Source organism: Leiobunum rupestre, chromosome 6 (assembly GCF_980474605.1).
Source record: "Leiobunum rupestre chromosome 6, qqLeiRupe1.1.hap1, whole genome shotgun sequence".
Classification (NCBI taxonomy): Eukaryota; Metazoa; Arthropoda; class Arachnida; order Opiliones; family Sclerosomatidae; genus Leiobunum; species Leiobunum rupestre.
This window is the reverse complement of record NC_143389.1, coordinates 56,621,565-56,641,214: the sequence shown is the minus strand read 5'-3', so window position 1 is coordinate 56,641,214 and position 19,650 is coordinate 56,621,565. Positions and strand designations below refer to the sequence as shown.

The following is a 19,650-nucleotide window of genomic DNA, read 5'->3' as shown; positions in this document are numbered from 1 at the left end:
CGGAAAAATAAAAATGGTTTTGTACAAAGTTTAATCATAAGTTTACTTAAAACTCTCCGTAAGAACTACAAAGCACTTATATTTATACTTTGGACAAAGATTATGGAGAGACGATTTTGAACGTTGCTCAAGGCCTACCAATATGCACCTTCCCTTACAAATAACCATCTGGTATTCTAAAACGTATGTCCAGTGTCGTAACTAGTGCATAGGGCCCGGGAAAAATTTTGCTTGTAATAAATCCAAACCTTAACAAAAAATTTCCACCGAGATCAGACGTCCTAACCGAAACTGTTTTAGCGATTCCATCAACTTAATTTTATCGTTGCACCAACCAAAACCTTCCTAGTTCCTACTGCATGAAAAGTGGGCCCAAAATAAAATCTTCGAGCACAGGGCCTAAAATAGTGGGCAGTTCTGGGCAGTTCTAAAATCGGATTTGGGCAGTGCTATTTATCGTGAATTTGTCGCAAAAAAGTATTAAACATTTTAAATACCCGAGTACCTCCTGAGAGATATCAAAAGTCAAAATTTAGGCCAGAGATTCCAACAGTAGACCGGTTTCGCCCTTTTGGGGCTCATCATATGGCACTCTGAATGTTTATTAGTTTTACTGATATCGGCAGATTTCCGAGGATAGCCAGAGTTCCTACACAGTACTGATGAGCCCCAAAAGGGTGAAACCGGTCTACTGTTGGAATCTCTGGCCTAAATTTTGACTTTTGATATAAATATCTAAACGTTGTAATTCTACGGGAGCCCGAGCGTAAAAAATGTCTGCGGAATATCGACCGCCCTGCAATAATTGGTGAAGAATTTAACTATACGTTGCAATGGACTGCTCACATATAGGGCACTCTGAATGTTTATTACTCCTGGGAGATGTCGCGGTCGACAGGTCTTTCCGGTACATATCGACAAACAAAGCCAGTTTTGTTAAAGTTACTGATTTAAAGCCCTTTTTTATCTCATAATTTTATTAAAATATTTGTCTGCTACGAATTCGGTGATTCCGCTAATGTGACAAGCGAGGCATTATAAATTAAAATAATTCCAAGGTTCTAACTGCTTTTATAGCTCATTTAAATTATGTTTTGGGGGGTTTAGTTATTTTTTTTTTGGGGCAGTTCTAAAAAATCCTTATTTTAACCTTTGCTCGCGCAGGTCCTAAGAAATCTAGTTACGGTGCAATCAGATGGCACGCGTAGAAGAGTCCAAAGTCTGATCAGACCCGAAGAGGCAGTCGCCATTTCAAAAATTTGTGTCCCGTAGAGCAGAGGTGTCCAAATAGTCGAAGTTTTTCTTCAAAATTGTGTCATTTATAAAAAAAAAAGTTTAATAAGGCTAACATTTACGTTACTAATTACCGCACTAAACTATGCAAAAAAGTGAAAAATATGAACAAACAAATTAAGTTGGACACAATAGGGGAAACCACTTCGGGTGAAGAGACAACATCAAATGCTCGGAAACAAAGCCACTACGGCACTACCTCACGACCCCAAAACCCACTGTCGTTCGAAAGCGGACAAGAACGTCGCAATGTGGAACGCTCACGAACAATTTATTCTTTAAAAGTGGCTAGTTTAGGTTTCCAAATGAACTTGATTTTCGAAAAAGGGGAACTTCTGGGGCGGAGTGTCGGAGGTACGATACAAAATGTCCATTGAAGAGCAAGTTCGAAAAACCGCCCAAGCCCAACTTTTTTGCGTTTTCTAGCGCCTTAGGAAGTCTAAAGGCTGGTTTTCACTTGGGAAAAAACGCCACAGCGGTGAACGTCGACGCAAAAAATCCCCGTTAGGCCTAATACAAATTTTACGCGTCGAAGCTATCCGTCGTGCGATTTTGGTCCTTGTGAAAACCAGCGCCTTATAGCTGTTCAGTTATTTCGGACTGAAACTTTCAGTGCAAAGGATTTTAAAGCGATGTTAATGTGATGCGGCGTCAGGGATCTAAAATGCGCCCCCTAGTTCCCAAAACTGAGACATCGATAGTGAGGCTACGATATCACCTATCGATCGATATATCATTTGCCTTTCTATCGCTAAGGGGGCGAGAACCTTTCAATGTCCAGCTAGGGAGAACACAGCTAGCCTTTAAACACGCTAAGGCAGTGTTGTGTACAAATTTCATTGGACGAACCTTTACGCTGAACGTTTTCTAAATTTTCCACTTCCGACGGCAGCAGGCGTTAAAGCGTCTAACCAATGCAAACTGTACACAAGAAAATGCACGACTTTTGACGGGTTGCGTTCTCCTTGTGTGGGGTGCTGGGTTTGTTGCTCCTAGATGCCCAGGGCCGGACTGGCTAGGGGCTTAGTGTGGTAGATGAAGGCCAAGCCCTTCTCCCTATAAGTCTTGTCAATGCCTTATAAAAAGAACTATTGAAATTAGAAAGGCTTTCAAAAGTAATTTACTCTCGCGAAATAAGGATTGAAACATGAAATCGACTATTATAATCACATTAATAATGTCCTGTATTTTCACGTTTATTGAAGAGTTATGTCCAACACGGTGGCCGCAGCGGATACTTCTTTCAGAAAACACTGTAAATGTCAATCCTAGATTTCTTAGACTAGGACGTTAATAATAGATATGGAATACATTGCCCGTAGCTGCTTTTGTCGCGTACCCTCGATCAAGTATTGGGACTGTCTGTCACCGACTCACCGTCACCATGCACTTTTGTGACCAAGTGCAATTTTGACGAAACGTATTGAGATCAACTAACCTAAAACTATAGTTGTTTTTTAACCTGATATCTTTTTTAAAAAATGGGCTTTATTTAACCTGAGCAAACTTTACCGGTGACAATTTTAAATTTTAATGACAATTACAATTTAAAGCGTAGCCTACTTATTATATATGAAAGTTTAAACAATTCTAAATTTAATGTTTTGAGAAAAAAACCATGTCAGACTTATTTCAGACGAAACTACTGGGTGTTTGAAACTAATTAGTTTAGCGTTCAGGTGTGGAGGACTCGGTTATGTTGCCTTCAGGCCATGTAGAATAGGCGTCGACATTGAGAGGGAAACGCGTGATTGCGAAGTGGGCCAACAAAATACACGGAAACTTAAGGGCGTATCCAGGATTTTAATTCAGGGGCGTACAATTTCAAGTGGGGGGGTGCTGACGGATGTTTCACCTCCAACCCCCCCCCCTTAAATACACCCTTGCCAGGGCCGTCTTTACATATTGTGAGGCCCTGGCACTTTTGATTTTGGGGGCCCCCTATGGTGGCGTACGAGATAGCAAGGTAGGACAGGGCGAAGAGAAATTTATCATTTATTTTTGGTATCATGTACGGCCACAGGGAGGGAGTAATTGCCGCCCCCCGCCCTTCAATGAGATATGTCCCGTTACCCTTCTTGGGTCTCAGTTTTTCCCGCCGTTATTTTCGATTAATTTTCGGAGACTAGGATAAACCCAAAAATGAACTGCGGCCCGTCCGCACCAGAGTATTACTTGAACTGTCGTTCTTCGTTTTGGGGAACACACTGCAGTAGAGTAATTACTTCAAATGTGTCTTATATAACTTACGGAAAGCTCGTTCATTTGAATCATTTATCAAACCGTTCTGTGTGACCGCCGAGCGAGCGAAGCGAGTGAGGTTGCTATATCATATGGCACTCCCTTAGAATGTCTGCTGGCGCCCATATTTCGATTTTTAGAAATCATTTGTCAAATTTGATTTCGAAAATGACCGGAAGTATTCGAACAAATACCGTCAGGTTTGAAAATTTTAACTAAAGGGAACTTTTTATCATGTACCAAATTACAACGTTTTAACTTGAGGAGTAAATTTTCATCGATTATGAAAGCGTGGTATTTAACAGATGGTAAATAACGTGATATAAAATGGGAAAAGTTGTATGTTAACAATTTGGGCGGAAAATCACTAACCCGCGCCCAAAAATATCTGAAGCCACAGGAGGGAGCGGGAAATGAAAGAAGGGTTGGTGTTCCACACCAAAAAACCTGAGGTTATATTCCCTTTAAATAATGGTAAATAACACTACAGCATAAAATGGGAAAAGTTGTATGTTAACAATTTGGGCGGAAAATCACTAACCCGCGCCCAAAAATATCTGAAGCCACAGGAGGGAGCGGGAAATGAAAGAAGGGTTGGTGTTCCACACCAAAAAACCTGAGGTTATATTCCCTTTAAATAATGGTAAATAACACTACAGCATAAAATGGGAAAAGTTGTATGTTAACAATTTGGGCGGAAAATCACTAACCCGCGCCCAAAAATATCTGAAGCCACAGGAGGGAGCGGGAAATGAAAGAAGGGTTGGTGTTCCACACCAAAAAACCTGAGGTTATATTCCCTTTAAATAATGGTAAATAACACTACAGCATAAAATGGGAAAAGTTGTATGTTAACAATTTGGGCGGAAAATCACTAACCCGCGCCCAAAAATATCTGAAGCCACAGGAGGGAGCGGGAAATGAAAGAAGGGTTGGTGTTCCACACCAAAAAACCTGAGGTTATATTCCCTTTAAATAATGGTAAATAACACTACAGCATAAAATGGGAAAAGTTGTTAAATAATGGTAATTAACACAACAGCATAAAATGGGGAAAGATAACGTTATGGAATAGCTTAAACCTTTTGGCCCCATCAATCGTAGGATGATATTAAAATAATTCCTCAGTGATTTTCCCCCCTCCAAATTTTTGAACGTGCTACCAGCATCGCTGATATAATTTTCTTACGCCTTTTCCATTGGCTTATGCTCTGGGTTTCTAAATACCTAAAGGCATAAGTAACAAAGTATTATATTTCTTATCACCCAATGCAACATTTTTAATGATATTCTGTTTCGCCAATGACAACCTAAATCATTATGTTGCTAAAAACTGACACCGGTCCTAGAATTACTTAGTCTTTGTAAGTTTCAGGTAACAACGCGCGGGAAATCGTTGCTGTTAGCCATTTTCAACTTTTGATGAACGAGCCCAGACCCTTTCAAAATTAAAACACTTTCACAAGTATCAAAAGAAAATTAACTTCTGCAAATATAAATTATTCTTTGATTCTGAAAAAAAAATAAGATTCTCGGACAGATTCCTGTGATTTGGTGTATAACAATTTTATGAATTTGTTCACCGAGCGAGCGAACCCTATTTGTTTAGAACATTTCCTCGGCAAATATTTTATGTTGGGAAAGGGGCCCCACACGCCCTAACGCCGGCCCTGGTAAGAGAAAACAATTTATCGAAGGAAGAAATCAGCTCCGATTAAATATGCCCGCCGATTGCAATAAAATGTCCGAGGGGTAAGACACTCCGCGAACTCGGTGTAGACTGCCGTACCTTTGACAGTGCTAAATGGAACTCGCGAACTCTTGAAAATATGTACCTTTAACAGTGCTAAATGCACGAACTCGGTGTACAGATTATCTGAGACTGTCTTACCCCTCGAAAATGTCTCAGTGAAATAAAAAAAAAGTGGAGCCAAGATGAACTTTTTTTTTCGCTTAGCCATTATTGCAAATATGAAATTTTATTGTTGAATGGTTTTGTTTTGAGCCTGAGGGGGCCCTTTTTGAGCTCGGGGCCCTGGGCCCTGGCCCAACGGGCCCAATGGGAAAGACGGCACTGACCCTTGCGGAAACTCGATGCCCAGCTTTCTTACACGCATATCCAAGAATGTGATAACAGGGGCGTCAAGTTTTTTCGGATTTCACTAGTTTGTGTAAGTTTTTATTTTTTTCACGGTCGGCTGTCACCCCCAAAACGGCCCCTAACGGGTGGCACCCGGTGCAGGCCTTCCTCGCCCCCCCCTAGCTACGCCACTGTGTGGTAACCTTTTCTAGATCGTTGTCCGTTCAAGCCCAAAATTACATCTTCTACTTTATTAGTTTCTCACTGTTTTGAGCAATTCACTTTCATTGCGCCTATTATGTTGTATTTATCTCAAGTACCCGAGTAAATTTATACTAACTAACAACACAGAAAAATTTGCCAATGATTATGGACGCTGTTAGTATTCAACTTAAGCCAAGTCTGCCAAAGGGCTTGAAAAGTCTCTACATGGCTATTTTTAACTGGCCACATCAGCTTTTTTGTGTTTTACGACTTTTTGGAAACCTAGCGTTAAAGCTAAAACGACCGACTCAACCAAAGGCGCCAAATGATGTTCGAGCAGAGTTGGTCTCAAAAGGTATTTATTTAAACTCGGAGAAAATGACCATGTTGATAATATTTTTAACGTTGCTCACAATACCCCTCATCATCGAATAAGTAATTGGAAAATACTCGTCGATTATCGAGTACCAAAAAAATTGTATAGTCGGGTACTCGATTACTCGTATAAGCTGCTCTAACGAGGAGACTACCCGAGGTGATAATCACCGATTTGGTTGAAACTAGGTGTGTATGTAGACCTTATGGTAACATGAAATTTTACCAAGGGAAATATTGCAATGGGCATTCGTTTTGCCATGGCAACCGAAAATGTTTTTGACAACACAGTATGTATATTTTCCCATTGAAAATAACATGGGAATGTGAGCACTTCTAAGGTTCCCTCCCCCCCTGTGAAAAATTTCAAAACTAAAAAAAAAAATTGATCAAAATTGACAAATGAAATTAATTTTATGATATTTTGATGATTTTTGGTCAATTTGATCAAAATATGTAAAAATTGATCAATTTTTATTTTCAATGGGACAATATACAGACTGTGTTGTCAAAAACACTTTCGGTTGCCATGGCAAAACTAATGCCCATTGCAACTTTTCCCTGGGTGAAATTTCATGTTACCATAAGGTCTACATACCCACCTAGTTTCAACAAAATCGGTGATTATCAGCTCGCGTAGTCTCCACGTAAGTTCAAAGAGGGGTTTTGGCAACTTTTTGGGGTGGAAATAATAAACGGTACCTACAAGACGTACGAACAACAAATGCTGTGAATGAACTTGGGGATGGATCACGGTTTTTAATGTGTAGTGCGCCTGCGATGTTTTTTCCAAACACTATTATTAAGCGTCGTTATTAAGTTTGTTTTCTTTTTTGGTTTGGAGTGTCACTTTGATGTCTCTTCACGAGTTAGGATGTCGGCCGGCGTTAGGACTCAGGAGTCTTAACTTCCTAACCGATATACGGACAGACGGTACATTAATAATTTTACTTTTAATTACTATAATTAGGCTAGTAGCCTAGTATACTAATGTTTTATATCCCACTAGTCACTATAAGGTTACTAAAGTTGAGGAGACTGTGGTTCATTTAAATTAAAGGAATATTATTCAGCATTGAAAGTTAGTTTATACTCATTTTAAATTTAATTTCCTAATTACTTGAATTAAACCAGCTCCTATTCTAGTACTCGATAACATGACTCGTTAAAATATCACTCGAGATTTTTTCTGAATTACTTGACTCGAATAAGAGAAAATTTCCCCTTAATCAAGAACTCGATTACTCGACTCGATTCGAATACTTGATGAAAAAAATTCGGACTCGATATCCAACTCGGTTGCCTAAAACCACTATACTCGCACAACCCTACACGCAGGCCAAAGTCAACTAGTGACGCCAATTACCGGTGGCCGGGCTACAAAGCGTAGGAGGGCATGACGGAAAGCCACTCAAGCCACGCCAGCCCTACACTCACAATTACCATGAACCTTAACTAGTTTTTTAATGGAAAGGGGAAACCAAAGAGCTCGGGGGAACAAACCCCTTTAACCAGCAGGGAGAAGACTTTCAAAACTCAACGCTTAAGGAGTAGTTTTCACCCAGTGTGTCAGAATTTATAGCCCGGTGTACCTAGTAACATAGACCATACCACCGGAGGTCTATCATCATAGTTCCCTACGCCAGCGTCCACCTAGCCCGGACAGGTGACAAATCCAGCATGGGTAGTAGTACCCTACTACTGATGGTCGCACCTTAGACGCAAGCCACTCAACCCAGCAGAAGGTGCAGCAATGGGTGGACCATTACCCACTTTGCACACAGCTATGGGATTAAGAGTGGATGCTGTAGCAACTCCAGCCGACACCCTACCTACGTAGGTAAAGAGTCAAACCCTTTGGAGAGAGCTCCTAAAGGGGAACGACGAGCACACAGCAGTCCAAGCCACCCAACCCAGCTGGCACCTGAGATCCCGGTGTGACTCCAAAAGGCCGGGAAGCAGGACCACCAAGCCCTCATACGGAGGCCCGCCGCCTCACAGCAGGCTACCCAATCCGCCGAGGCGGCCAGATTGCACGGACCCTGTCCGTTAGCCTGAGCCGAAACTCCATTTCCAGCACATACCTGACTGAAGTCGGAGGCGGAGATAGGCCCATTTGACCAGAGCTAACATCTCCCAGTGCACCACCGCCCTTATGTTATTGCACACTCTGACGCGATCGCTACTCCACCTAGCGGGATTGCCACATTAACGTTTGCCATAAAATGGATTCGTTCAATCTTGGTGGCGCAGGGCCTAGTACCAAGGAGGGGCTTCTAGCGAAACGTACTGCCAAAATCGAATCCTGGCCAGGGCCCAAAAATAGGTACTTAATTATGAAATTGCGTAAAGGGCCATACAGATTCATTTGGAAAATTTGCCCGGAATTTAAGGTGGTTCCTACCCTTCCGTACCTCGTGATATAGAGATCCGACTGTCATTGTACCTTCACCATTTCTGAAATTATAATGGAACATCCACATGGACTATACCTTCAATAAAGTAAAGCATCAATTTTTGGCTTTTTCGAGTCCCTCTCGTCAAACCTTCAACAAGAAACACTCTGCTTAAATTACTGCATAACGCACTAGTGCCATCATTTCTCGACTATGCAGATATATTCTATAACAACGCTTATTATTATTATTATTATCCCAAAACATGTCAGCGATTCTCGCTCACCAAGCAGTTATTGCCGGTGGTGATTTTGGAAAATTCCCGTCGTGTTCCTACCAGGGTTAGGCATAAGGCACTATTCACGACATTTGATTACTAAAATCACTAGTGAAAAATTTACCAAAATATTATTAAATAATGGCGAATATGGCGAATCATAGATTCATCAGTCATCAATCCCATTTTATTTAAAAATTGCGATCGGTCAAAGTTATGTAACACAAAAGATAATGTGATAAGATGTTGACTGCCCTTCTTGTTTTTATACCCCCACTAGTTAGTGACGACTAAAATAAATTAAGATAGGAGGCTCACTAGTCAGTGTGTCAGAATTTATAGCCCGGTGTACATAGTAACAGAGACCATACCACCGGAGGTCTATCATCATAGTGAACTACGCCAGCGTCCACAAACCCGGACAGATGACAAATCCAGCATGGGTAGTAGTACCCCACTACTGATGGTCACACCTTTGACGCAAGCCACTCAACCCAGCAGAAGGTGCAGCAATGGGACGACCAATTCACACTTCGCACACAGCAGTGGGATTAAGAGTGGATGCTGTAGCAAATCCGGCCGACACCCTACCTACGTAGGTAAAGAGCCATCAGGCTATAGCTACTTAAAAAAATATCCCTATGTCCAACCCTGGTTCCTACTGTCATCCTACAGCAGCTGCTTCTGTTCGAGCGCTTTATCCCTTTTGCGTATAAAGAGCCGGCCCTTAACGGGTCAGAGTGTGCAATAACTGGTGGCTTTACCGGGGAGTCGGGGTCCGGCTCTTGTAACCCATAAGGGTGGTGGCGCACTGGGAGATGTTAGCTCAGGTCAAATGGTCCTATCTCCACCTCCGACTTCGGTCAGGTAGGGGCTGGAAACTGAGTTTCGGCTCAGGCTAACGGAGAGGGTCCGTGCAAACTGGCCGCCTCGGCGGATTGGGTAGCCTGCTGTGAGGCGGCGGACCTCCATATTCGGGCACGGCGGTCCTGTTTCCCGGCCTTTTGGAACAACACCGGGATCTCCGGTGGCGGCTGTGCCGGGTTACTTGGACTGCTGTGTGCTCGTCGTTCCCCTTAAGGAACTCTCTCCAAAGGGTTTGACTCCTTACCTGTGTAGGTAGGGTGTCGGCTGGAGTTGCTACAGCATCCACTCTTATTCCCACTGCTGTGTGCGAGGTGGGAAATGGTCCACCCATTGCTGCACCTTCTGCTGGGTTGGGTGGCTTGCGTCAAAGGTGCGACCATCAGTAGTAGGGTACTACTACCCGTGCTGGATTTGTCACCTGTCCGGGCTAGGTGGACGTTGTCGTAGGGCACTATGATGATAGACCTCCGGTGGTTTGGTCTCTGTTACTAGGTACACTGGGCTATAAATTCTGCCACACTGAGTATAAAGAGCCAAAAATGTTTTCCAGATTTAAATTATGTATGAGTTGAAACCCCTGCTCATTTATCTGTTGGCGTATCCAAAACATACCATTGTATGCACTGAAATAAAGTTATCTCAGTGCTGCGTTATTCCATTGATAAAATTGCTATATTTTGAAAAATATCACACGTTCTTTCCTTACCTATCATTTATACTGCCAACTTGAAAACAACCACGATAGCAGTGTTGTCGATCGTGGTTTACACAAAATGGTGGCGCTCATATTTTGGCGCCAAACAAAGCCACGCTTTTTTCATTAGAAATAGAATATAACAATTTTATTTCGACTGCAAATTAAAAACTTTCACATTTCGAAAACATTTTCGTTTTAATCGCGACAAATTTAACAAATTATGTGTAAAAACAAGAGTAAATTTGAACACATTTAACTTTTTTACTGACACTCAGTGGGATGGACAAATGGAAGACTGATGATATAACTTTAAACATTTTTTTTTAATCTTTAAACACATTATTTTTTGTTATGGTTTTCCCATTTTTAAGTCAACAAAAATTTGGCGTATTGTGTTACCTTTCAACAAATTTAATTATTAGTTTATTTTTAATTTAACGATTACCTTTTGATCTTTCAAGGGTTGAAAATTAGGTTTTTTCGATAACAAAAGCGGTTTAAAATTCAAAACTATTTTGACTTTAGTTGAAATTGGTAAAAAGTATAAGTATATATAATAATATTTTTCTATTTATTAAATCTTTAGTTATTGCACTTTGGGGGTGCGATTGAGGACTAGACTAAAAAATGGAGTAGCGGGGAATTTTACCCTAGTGACGACGCTGGATGAGATATTTTCTCAGAACTCTTTTCAATGTTTTTAAAATTTCGCATTTAAAATTTTCTATACTAAAGAAAGGCGTGGTGTTTTGAAAAAAGTCATCTTAGGTATATAATATAATAATTTTTGCCAAGTTTTTTTTTGTTAGGACCCAAAAATATCTTTCTAACGCTTTCACTGCATATTTATAGCTATTAACACTGAAAAAGCTCATCTTTATGGCGCGCGTTAAATCTCTTCGTGGCCGTTTTAAATTGCGTGCTTTTCATAATGGCGATCCGCCCGAAATCTTAGTTACCATTTAAATGAAATGACGTAAAATGAAACATTGATTTCTCTTTAATTTCAAGATCTTTTTATGGAGAGGTCAGCGAGCGGGACTAAATAAAAACATTCTTGATATAACGAAATCCAACCCGTTTGCACCAAGCGTAGTTCGGGGGAAGGGAGTACGTAAGGTGGGGGACATTACAGTGTCTCGTCGCGTCATCCAATGGCAGCTTCTGAAATTTGATTTTCGCATGAACATTATAGCAGGGTTACTCAATTTAAGGAGGTTGGATTAGCGAAGCTTTCGAATGGCACCCCAAATTTCCATTCTTTCATCGTTATTGCACGGGTGCGCCATCTAAGTTAATAGCGTTGAGTAAAGATAACCACAATTTTAAATATATATTTAAGGTAAATAAATTTTATTAAATTATTTTCATAATTAATGGTTAATTGTTTACTCTATTTTCACAACCTTTTATTTAACCGCAAGAGGGCGCTGTTCACAAATTAACATAGGATCTCCTTCCTTCACCCAGGTGTAAGGAAGTACACTACCCTGTGCGCCATATATTGAACCTGAATATTTTGTTATAATATAAAATTTCTTTAAATATTAGGCTATAATTAGAAATAATTACGGAGACAAAATAATTATTCAAGTAGTACCATAAAATAATTTGCTTTATATAATTTCTTATACCTAGTGTGATGTACCAATATAGATGGCGCAAAAACATCAGAAGCATATATATTTCCCGGCCTGACAACGCGGGAGTGCGCCGACCTGTCCGTAAAAAGATCTTGATAACGCTAACGATAGTCGTAATTAAAGTCCCTCGGACAAGACCTGGTCAAAAATGGACAAGAAAATGTCGGCGTGATGAGGTTGGAAGGTCATGGTCGTCCGTATTCGCAGGGTCTGCTGGCCGCTACCCCCGCAATGGACGCCCTTCTTGTGGAGGGCGGCGATGGCTTTGTCCCGCAGTTCGGGGCTGGCAAAGTCGATGGCGCAGAAGGTGCCCCTTCCTCGAGGCGAGTTGACTAAGCTGGGATATTTACGACTCAATTCCGTCAGGCCGTTTTGTAATCTGGTTCCGGATTTTTGGATGCTCGCCAAGAGGTTCTCTCGCTTGATGGTATTAATGACTTCCTCCAACAGAATGAGCTTGCTGGGGTCGCCCAACCACGTGTTGAAGATGCGGTACGATTCTTTGGGGCGTAAGTGGCTCTTGTAGAAATAGCCGCCCGTCAACATCTTCTTGCTGAAAGTGACAAAGTCCGGCGGGTCATCCAGCTTCCAGTGCTCGTGGGCCCAGATCTTCCCGGTGCAGCCACCGCCCGTTTGGACTTCGTCGCAAATGAACATGACGCCTTTGCGGCTACAAAGACTTCGCAGTTGCCTGAAATACTCGTCGGAGGCGTGGTTGTCGCCGCCCTCGGCTTGGATCGGTTCGACGATCAAACCGGCGACCGGAACGCCTTTCTCTTTGTTGTACTCGTCGATCAGCTCCTCGACCCGGTCCAAAGAACGCCGGTCTTCTTTCTCGTTCTCGGCGGCGAACTGGTCCAGGGGGTAGCGGTATTGGGGGAACGGCGCGATCGGCCAATCGAAAGCGGGCACGTCGATCTTGTGAATGGCCTTGGAATGAGTGGTCGACAGCGTCGCGAAGGTTCGCCCGTGGAAAGCGCCCTCGAAAGACAGGATGCTCAAGCGGGGGCTGCCCGGGGGCAAGTTGAACATGCAAGATTCGAGTTCCTCGCCGGAGAAGGGCGCTTCGCCGCGCGTTTTCCTCACGTACGCGAAGCAAACGGCCTTGAACGCGTTCTCGTTCGAGCAGGAGCCGCAAGCCATCGTCTGCACTTCGCGCAGTCCGGCTGGGGCCACGGACAGTAAGGCCGATTGTAGGCGATCGGCGAAGTCCTCCGGAGGTAGAATCCCCAGCGCGGGTCGGTTGATCAAGGTACTGACGTTAGCCGGGTCCTGGATGACCTTGATCAAAGAAGGGTGGTTGTATCCCAACGGAATCGACGATATTTGGGTATACACGTCGAGGAAGACGTTGCCATCGACGTCGCGAATGTAATTACCAGTCGAATTTTTGTAGTCGACGAAAAATTGCACGGCCAGAGCGTTTTGAATCTCGCCCAATTCTTTTTTTAATTTTTGCGACTTGGGACCCGGGATTTCGGAAGTGACGATTTTGGGTCCGCTGGGTTCCGCTACTTCCGAGTCCAGGCATGACGTCAAGCCGAAATTGGCGTGTTGAGACGTAGAAAATGTAGCGCCGGCGGATGTCTTGAGAAAGTTAGGCCCGCAAGATGTGAATTTTTGAAGCCGGACCAGACGAGGTATCATGGCCATGGTCATTCTAGCGCGGTTTTTCTCCGATTACCTACTTGAAAATAGAAGTACGGAAGGAATACGAAAATTAATGTTATCTTAACTCAAAATTCATCTCAAGGCTCCCATCGGAATTTGAAAAATTATAGGTTAAATTACTAATCAATATTTAAAAAAGAGCCAATGGAAAATGATAATTTTACAAACTAACCTTAAACAGAAATATAAACATAATTTAAACTGATGACGCTTGTTTCCAGATTTATTGAAAATAGGGACTTGAGGAACCAAATCCCGATTTTAAGGGTAGAAAAATAGGAATATTTTAAATATTCTTCAGGACTTGGTGAGAGCCTTGTAATGTATATATTTCGACCCGAACAAAATATACCAGATGATATATTGTTGCGTTTGCGGAGCTACAATTTACAGCCAGGATATTACGAGCGCTACTGTGGCACTATTTTAAATTGCCTTCAATCTGTTATTTGCGCAACGTACGTGTAACGGATAATCGTATATTCGTTTACAGCGAGATAACAATTTATATTCATGCGTAGAGATAACAGACGAGTTAAGAGCACGCTAAAAACGAGTACGGGGAACGTGTAGAAGTATAGATGTATCTGCTTTCTGGCGCGGAAACTGTTTACCCTACACGTTCCCCGAATCCCCTTAGGCGCTTTCTAGCGAGGGCTTTTATCTGTCTATTTTAGAGTTATAGTTCAATATCGAATGGAAATATTCTGGAATTTTCCGCATTTGAAGTACCCTTTCCGGGTTTTTCATGACCTACGTTAAAATAAATTTAATTATTGAAATATACCGTAACGGTTTATGTGTTTATGTCAATGACAAAAGGTACAATTCGATCGTTTTTCTACGTAAATATTTATTTATACTCCGATTAAATAAAACTTATTTTATGTCATTTAAATCATTCTATAAGGATTAAATTTCGACAAAAGCCAAAACACCGCCAAATTATCTTAAGCCTCGGTCTATCGTATATTACGCAAAACCCGTTATTACCTGGAATTGTTGAATAAATGATGATTTTATTTCCTCCTTTACGATCGCATTGTAGTTGGATGATTAAAAGAGGATATGCTAGTACTCTTAAACTTGGGCGGGAATTAAAACAGAAGGGACTATTTTAATACGACGGCGTTTTAATGTCGTTACCGACGGCCCGAGCCTTGAGTTAAGGGAAGCATTTTCGGTACAATACGGTTCTTCCCGGAGAGAATTACAAGTAGGGAGACGGCAAGGAAGAGGTGGAATGGATGCGCGTAGGAAATAAGGCGCCATCTATAATGGGGCTAAATTATAATTTAAAATGACTTTCACCGCGAATTTAAATTATTTGGTTTTCCGTCATTTTGGTTCTTCCTTTTATCAATATTTTCGTGCCAGCCTTTTTGGATCTTATCAAAAGAATATCGACAAAGCGAATTAAAATATCGATTTTTTCTTTTCACGCTATAATTGTTTGTTTTCAAAATGTATCTACTGTATCTACTTTAATGTGTATTTGGAATTGACAACTGTAAACTGTTACTGTCCATTCGTAGACAAATCGATTTCGTTTTAACCTAAGTGGCGTTTCCATATAAAGTCGATATTGAAGTCCACCGTTTTTTTAAACAACGCGCGAATGTCTTTCTCTGTGATGTTTTTTTTTTTGGTTGTTGTACCCGTAACTAGCCACCGCCGTTAGTTCTCATTCGGCGTTAGAACTTTCGGTCACGCCATTTCCAAACAAAGTCAGTCAACAACGGCCGGTCAGGGAGGAACGCGTTTAATTTTCGATCCGCGCCCTGGACACAAAGTACCCGTACTCTTTTCCATTGATTCGTCTTCGGGGGTGTTAGAGTTCCACTTTCCCTCTAACCTTTCGCGTCCTTAGCCGCTGACTATAGCCTTCCTCCGCGCCGAAGAAATCCTATTAAATAGATTGAATACTTAATCATTGCTTTTTATCAGTCAGCTGTCCATTTCCAATTTGCAACGACAAATCGACGGATAGAATGTCTTTCCCCTTGGAACGTTCAACTGGAATATCTCCTTTCGACCACAAAAGTTCGCACTTTGATAACAAAATAGGAGCGGTGAATTCCATTAACGGCAAAGTTGAGAAAATGATCGCGACTGGTCGAAACTACTTGGAGTTTCTCAATCCCCTCTATCGAGTTTTGAACGGCATCGGGGTGTTGTTGCCTAAATCTTCTAGCCAGAGAAATCAGACGGAAAGATTCAACAAAGACGAAGCGAAACCGTCCACCATCAAGAGCATGGGCTTTAGAAACTGGTTGATGGTCTTATTCTGCTACATCTACCTGTTGCACAGCTTCATCTCGGCGACAATGGTCAGCTCTGGCGGCATGAATTTCCTCAAGTGGTCCGCCGTCATTCAGCGCATAATCGAAACGACCGTCGCCGTCTTCAGCGTCAATCATTTCTTGAGCAGTCAAGCCGATATTTACGCCATCTTCGGCAGCTGTACCAAATACATTAGTCAGTTGCCGGCGACGGAAGTGGCCAGATTGAGAAAGAAATGTCGACGAATAATCTTCTACATCGTTTTGGGTTTGCTCCTAGGCTACGCTACTCTGCCCGATTCGTTGAAAGACACCAGTTTTTACGTCGGATCTACCTTCTACGGGTTGAATGCTACCGAAGACCTTTCCGATTCTCAGTCCAGTATCCTGGTAGCCATGGATTTCACCTTGAGAAACGTTCTGGACACCGTCTCCCTCATTTTAATGTTCGCTTTCGTCACAGTCTCTTACTACATCGGCGCGTCGGCCAAGTTCTACGAATTGAAGCTGATCGAGACCAAAGACAATCCGGTTGTCACACCAGAAAGCTTGCATCAAGTCCAAAAATACCACGGAGAGATCACCGACTTGTGCCAGAGAGCCGACGCAGTTTTCACGCGAATCACGCTTGCCTGGTACTTCGACCTCGTTCAAAGGTTCTTGTTATTGATTCCGGCCATCTTAACTTCGGTTAAACGCGACCCTTTTCACGTCTACTTCGGTCTGTCAATTCAGTTTCTCTACTACTCGTACGTTTTCACTGTCATGTCCTTGTCCGCCTCCAAGGTCAAAGAGGTCAGTCACGACGGGATGCTGACCGTTCACCGTATCGCCAACAAGATTCCATCGAGCGATTGGCATTCGTTAAACCTGATTGTCAACCTGATGGGCATGATGTCTACTTCTCAAATGCATTTGACGGCCTGGAATTTCTTCATCATTGACCGAAGTCTGATATTGACGGTTCTGAGTATGGTCCTCACCTACACTGTCGTCGTTATTCAGTTTTTCTCGGTTAATTAAGAGTACATAATAAACCAATTCGTAAAAAATGTATATCAACAACAAGTGTATTTTAACAACCTGGAATCACAATACGGTTTTTAAGCTATTTATCGAAGAAACCGATAAGATTTTTTCGCGTGCTTCAGAAGTAGGCGGAAACATTTTTCAAGAAAACCTGAATTTATTCATGATCAAAGTGATACAAAAAAAAGAGTAATATTTTTTAATTGACTGGAATTTGAAGTTGTTAATGAAAATTGCTAATTGTATATTTTTTAAAATTGTTTAGCGGTACATATTACAATAGTGTATTGAAAATTGTTACAAAACTTAAATAGTTTAAGGTTGTCATAAAACGACAACGTATATATTTGTTACTCTTTATTGCTTGATGGAATGATTGCGCGTTAATTTTCATTGTTATAAGTACAGAGTTAATTTAAAATTTAAATATATATCATAAAAGTCCCAGATGTCACGAATATCACAATAAAAGAAACGTACTAACAATCAATTTACCCGCATTATGAATGCCCTTTTTATCTCGGACGTAATTTTAGTTACCATTGTGCGTCATACCATTAATGAATAAAACCATTACAGCTTCGCGACGAAACTGTGACAGTTTATTTACGTTACATTCCTGAAGGTGTTTTAACCAGAAAAAAAACAAGATGTTCGTCATTTCAGACGTGAAAGTTACGCTGATGGTTTTTCTACTAGTCATTTTCAGTTTGCTGTTTTTCTGTTTGCTATACACAGCGCGGAAGCTGCGAATGTTCGCTCGTTTGGGGATCCCCGGTCCACAAACGAAACTATTCTTCGGCAATATGCTGGAATTAATGAAACTTAACGACAGCAGAACCATCGAGATGACTGGCAAATGGATCGAGCAATTTGGCAGCGTCTTAGGCTACTATATCGGTTGCACCCCGTACCTCGTCGTCAGTGACCCCGAAATTGTCCGTCGTATCCTGGTCACCGATTTCCAATACTTCACGGATCGACCCCCTCTTTTTGTCGAAATCCCGCCATTGAGTGGATCCTTCACTCACTCCAAAGGACAGAGGTGGAAAACGCGTCGTTCCGCCGTCAGCCCGGCTTTTTCCCAAGCCAAATTGAAAGCCGCCGTTCCACGTCTCAACGAATGCGTACGACTTTTAGTTTCCAAATTCGAGGCGTCGTTGGAAAAACAAAAGGATCAGAGTCACCCTGAGCCTTTGGCAGTTCACGATTTGTATCAAAGATGCGTAATGGACGTTACCGCCGCCAGTTTATTCGGAATAGATAGTTGCTGCCAGCGCGAAGACAACAACGTGTTCTTGGAGGCGACCAGGTCTTTCTTCGGTGGCATCGGCAACCCCGTAGTTTACTTGCCACTGGTATTTCCACCCGTCTCTTTCATTTTTAGCTATCTCTACCGCTTCACTTACACGGGTAAATTAACCATTAAGGCGATAGAAACTTTAGAATTCATGTTCAAACGCGCAAATAATAGCCTCGTCCAGCAAAGGGGCAATTTTTGGGATGCGATTCGGGGTAGGAACTCGAAAGGGGAGTGGGAGACGGGCCAAAGTTTGATGGACGACCATGAAGTGGCCATCAACGCTTTCTTGTTGATGATAGCCAGCTACGAAACGACCGCGAAGACTATGGCCTACGTTACGTTCGTTCTGTCGAAACACCCGGAATACCAGGACACACTCTACGAGGAAATTTGTTCCAACTTGGGAAAAGATGAAAACAAGTATCCCGAAATGTCCGAATTAGAGAAATTGACATTCTTAGATCAAGTCGTGTCAGAAACTATAAGAATGTATCCCCCTTTCTCGAACTTTGTCAACAGGAAATGTGTGAAGGATATCGAAATTAATGGCGTCACGATCAAGAAAGGTCAGTTTGAAGCACGCGCCGTATTTCAGTTCGTTCCTGGTTAATCCCGTTTCCTTTTACGATTTAGGCGTCAACGTCGAAATTCCCGTTTGGAGGATTCATCACGATAAAACACTATGGAAGGACCCGTGGACATTCGACCCGGAGAGGTTTAACAAGCAAAACCACTCCAAACACCATCCTATGGCGTTTCTTCCTTTTGGAGCCGGACCCAGAATGTGCGTTGGGCCTCGATTCGCTCTCTTGGAAATTAAAATGGTTTTCGTTTGTTTGTTGAGGAAATTTCGATTCGAATTCAGCTCCAAGGGGTCCGAACATGGAGTGGAATTACCTTTAATATCGGAATGGGGTCTAATTAAACCTAAAAACGAAATTTATGTACACTTAAAACGTAGGACACCTTAGCTTATTCGGATTTTTTTCGTTTCAATTAGCCTTTTCAGTTTACATAGAACCACGTAGTGGCAAATGCGAGAAGCTCATGAACTGCTGGATTTTCGTCTGCTAAGCAGACGATTTTTCAATAAAGCGTCTGCTTAGCAGACGAAAATCCAGCAGTTTATGAGCTTCTCGCATTTGCCACTACGTGGCTCTATGTAAACTGAAAAGGCTAATTGTCATGTCAAGAACGTATTTGAGTCACTGGAAACGTACGAGCCAATCTTCAGGGCCCGCTACCTAAACACTTCTCGCCATCTAGTAACGTTTTCTCGTATTTTTCTAGAA

At 42.0% G+C, this 19,650-nt stretch overlaps 3 protein-coding genes across 6 annotated transcripts; 2 read left to right on the top strand and 1 right to left on the bottom strand.

Moving 5' to 3' along the window:
* Nucleotides 1–10,508: 10,508 nt before the first annotated feature.
* Gabat (4-aminobutyrate aminotransferase) lies at nucleotides 10,509–15,695 on the bottom strand. Of its 4 annotated transcripts, none has more exons than XM_090179806.1 (2): nucleotides 14,738–15,695; nucleotides 10,509–13,760 (listed from the first exon to the last, which is right to left on the bottom strand). In XM_090179806.1, the coding sequence occupies exon 2, from the start codon at nucleotides 13,730–13,732 to the stop codon at nucleotides 12,191–12,193; it is 1,542 nt and encodes a 513-aa protein (XP_090035932.1). In that variant the 5' UTR covers nucleotides 13,733–13,760; nucleotides 14,738–15,695; the 3' UTR covers nucleotides 10,509–12,190. The 4 variants fall into 4 exon arrangements, with proteins under 4 accessions (XP_090035932.1, XP_090035933.1, XP_090035934.1 ...); XM_090179807.1 differs by having other exon boundaries at nucleotides 10,509–13,757; XM_090179808.1 differs by lacking the exon at nucleotides 14,738–15,695 and adding an exon at nucleotides 14,097–14,484.
* On the top strand, nucleotides 15,274–17,236 carry LOC149942708 (uncharacterized). Its single transcript, XM_090179811.1, has one exon. The coding sequence runs from the start codon at nucleotides 15,736–15,738 to the stop codon at nucleotides 17,047–17,049; it is 1,314 nt and encodes a 437-aa protein (XP_090035937.1). The 5' UTR covers nucleotides 15,274–15,735; the 3' UTR covers nucleotides 17,050–17,236.
* Nucleotides 17,237–17,667: 431 nt separating this feature from the next.
* On the top strand, nucleotides 17,668–19,393 carry LOC149942707 (cytochrome P450 3A24-like). Its single transcript, XM_090179805.1, has 2 exons — nucleotides 17,668–18,924; nucleotides 18,992–19,393. The coding sequence occupies exons 1-2, from the start codon at nucleotides 17,706–17,708 to the stop codon at nucleotides 19,327–19,329; spliced, it is 1,557 nt and encodes a 518-aa protein (XP_090035931.1). The 5' UTR covers nucleotides 17,668–17,705; the 3' UTR covers nucleotides 19,330–19,393.
* The last annotated feature ends 257 nt before the right edge of the window (nucleotides 19,394–19,650 follow it).

Coding starts and splice junctions, on each gene's coding strand:
- Gabat (XM_090179806.1), bottom strand. CDS start 13,732: ATGACCATGGCCATGATACCTCGTCTGGTCCGGCTTCAAAAATTCACA.
- LOC149942708 (XM_090179811.1), top strand. CDS start 15,736: ATGTCTTTCCCCTTGGAACGTTCAACTGGAATATCTCCTTTCGACCAC.
- LOC149942707 (XM_090179805.1), top strand. CDS start 17,706: ATGTTCGTCATTTCAGACGTGAAAGTTACGCTGATGGTTTTTCTACTA. Junction 18,925..18,991: donor TGGCGTCACGATCAAGAAAG/GTCAGTTTGAAG, acceptor TTTACGATTTAG/GCGTCAACGTCGAAATTCCC.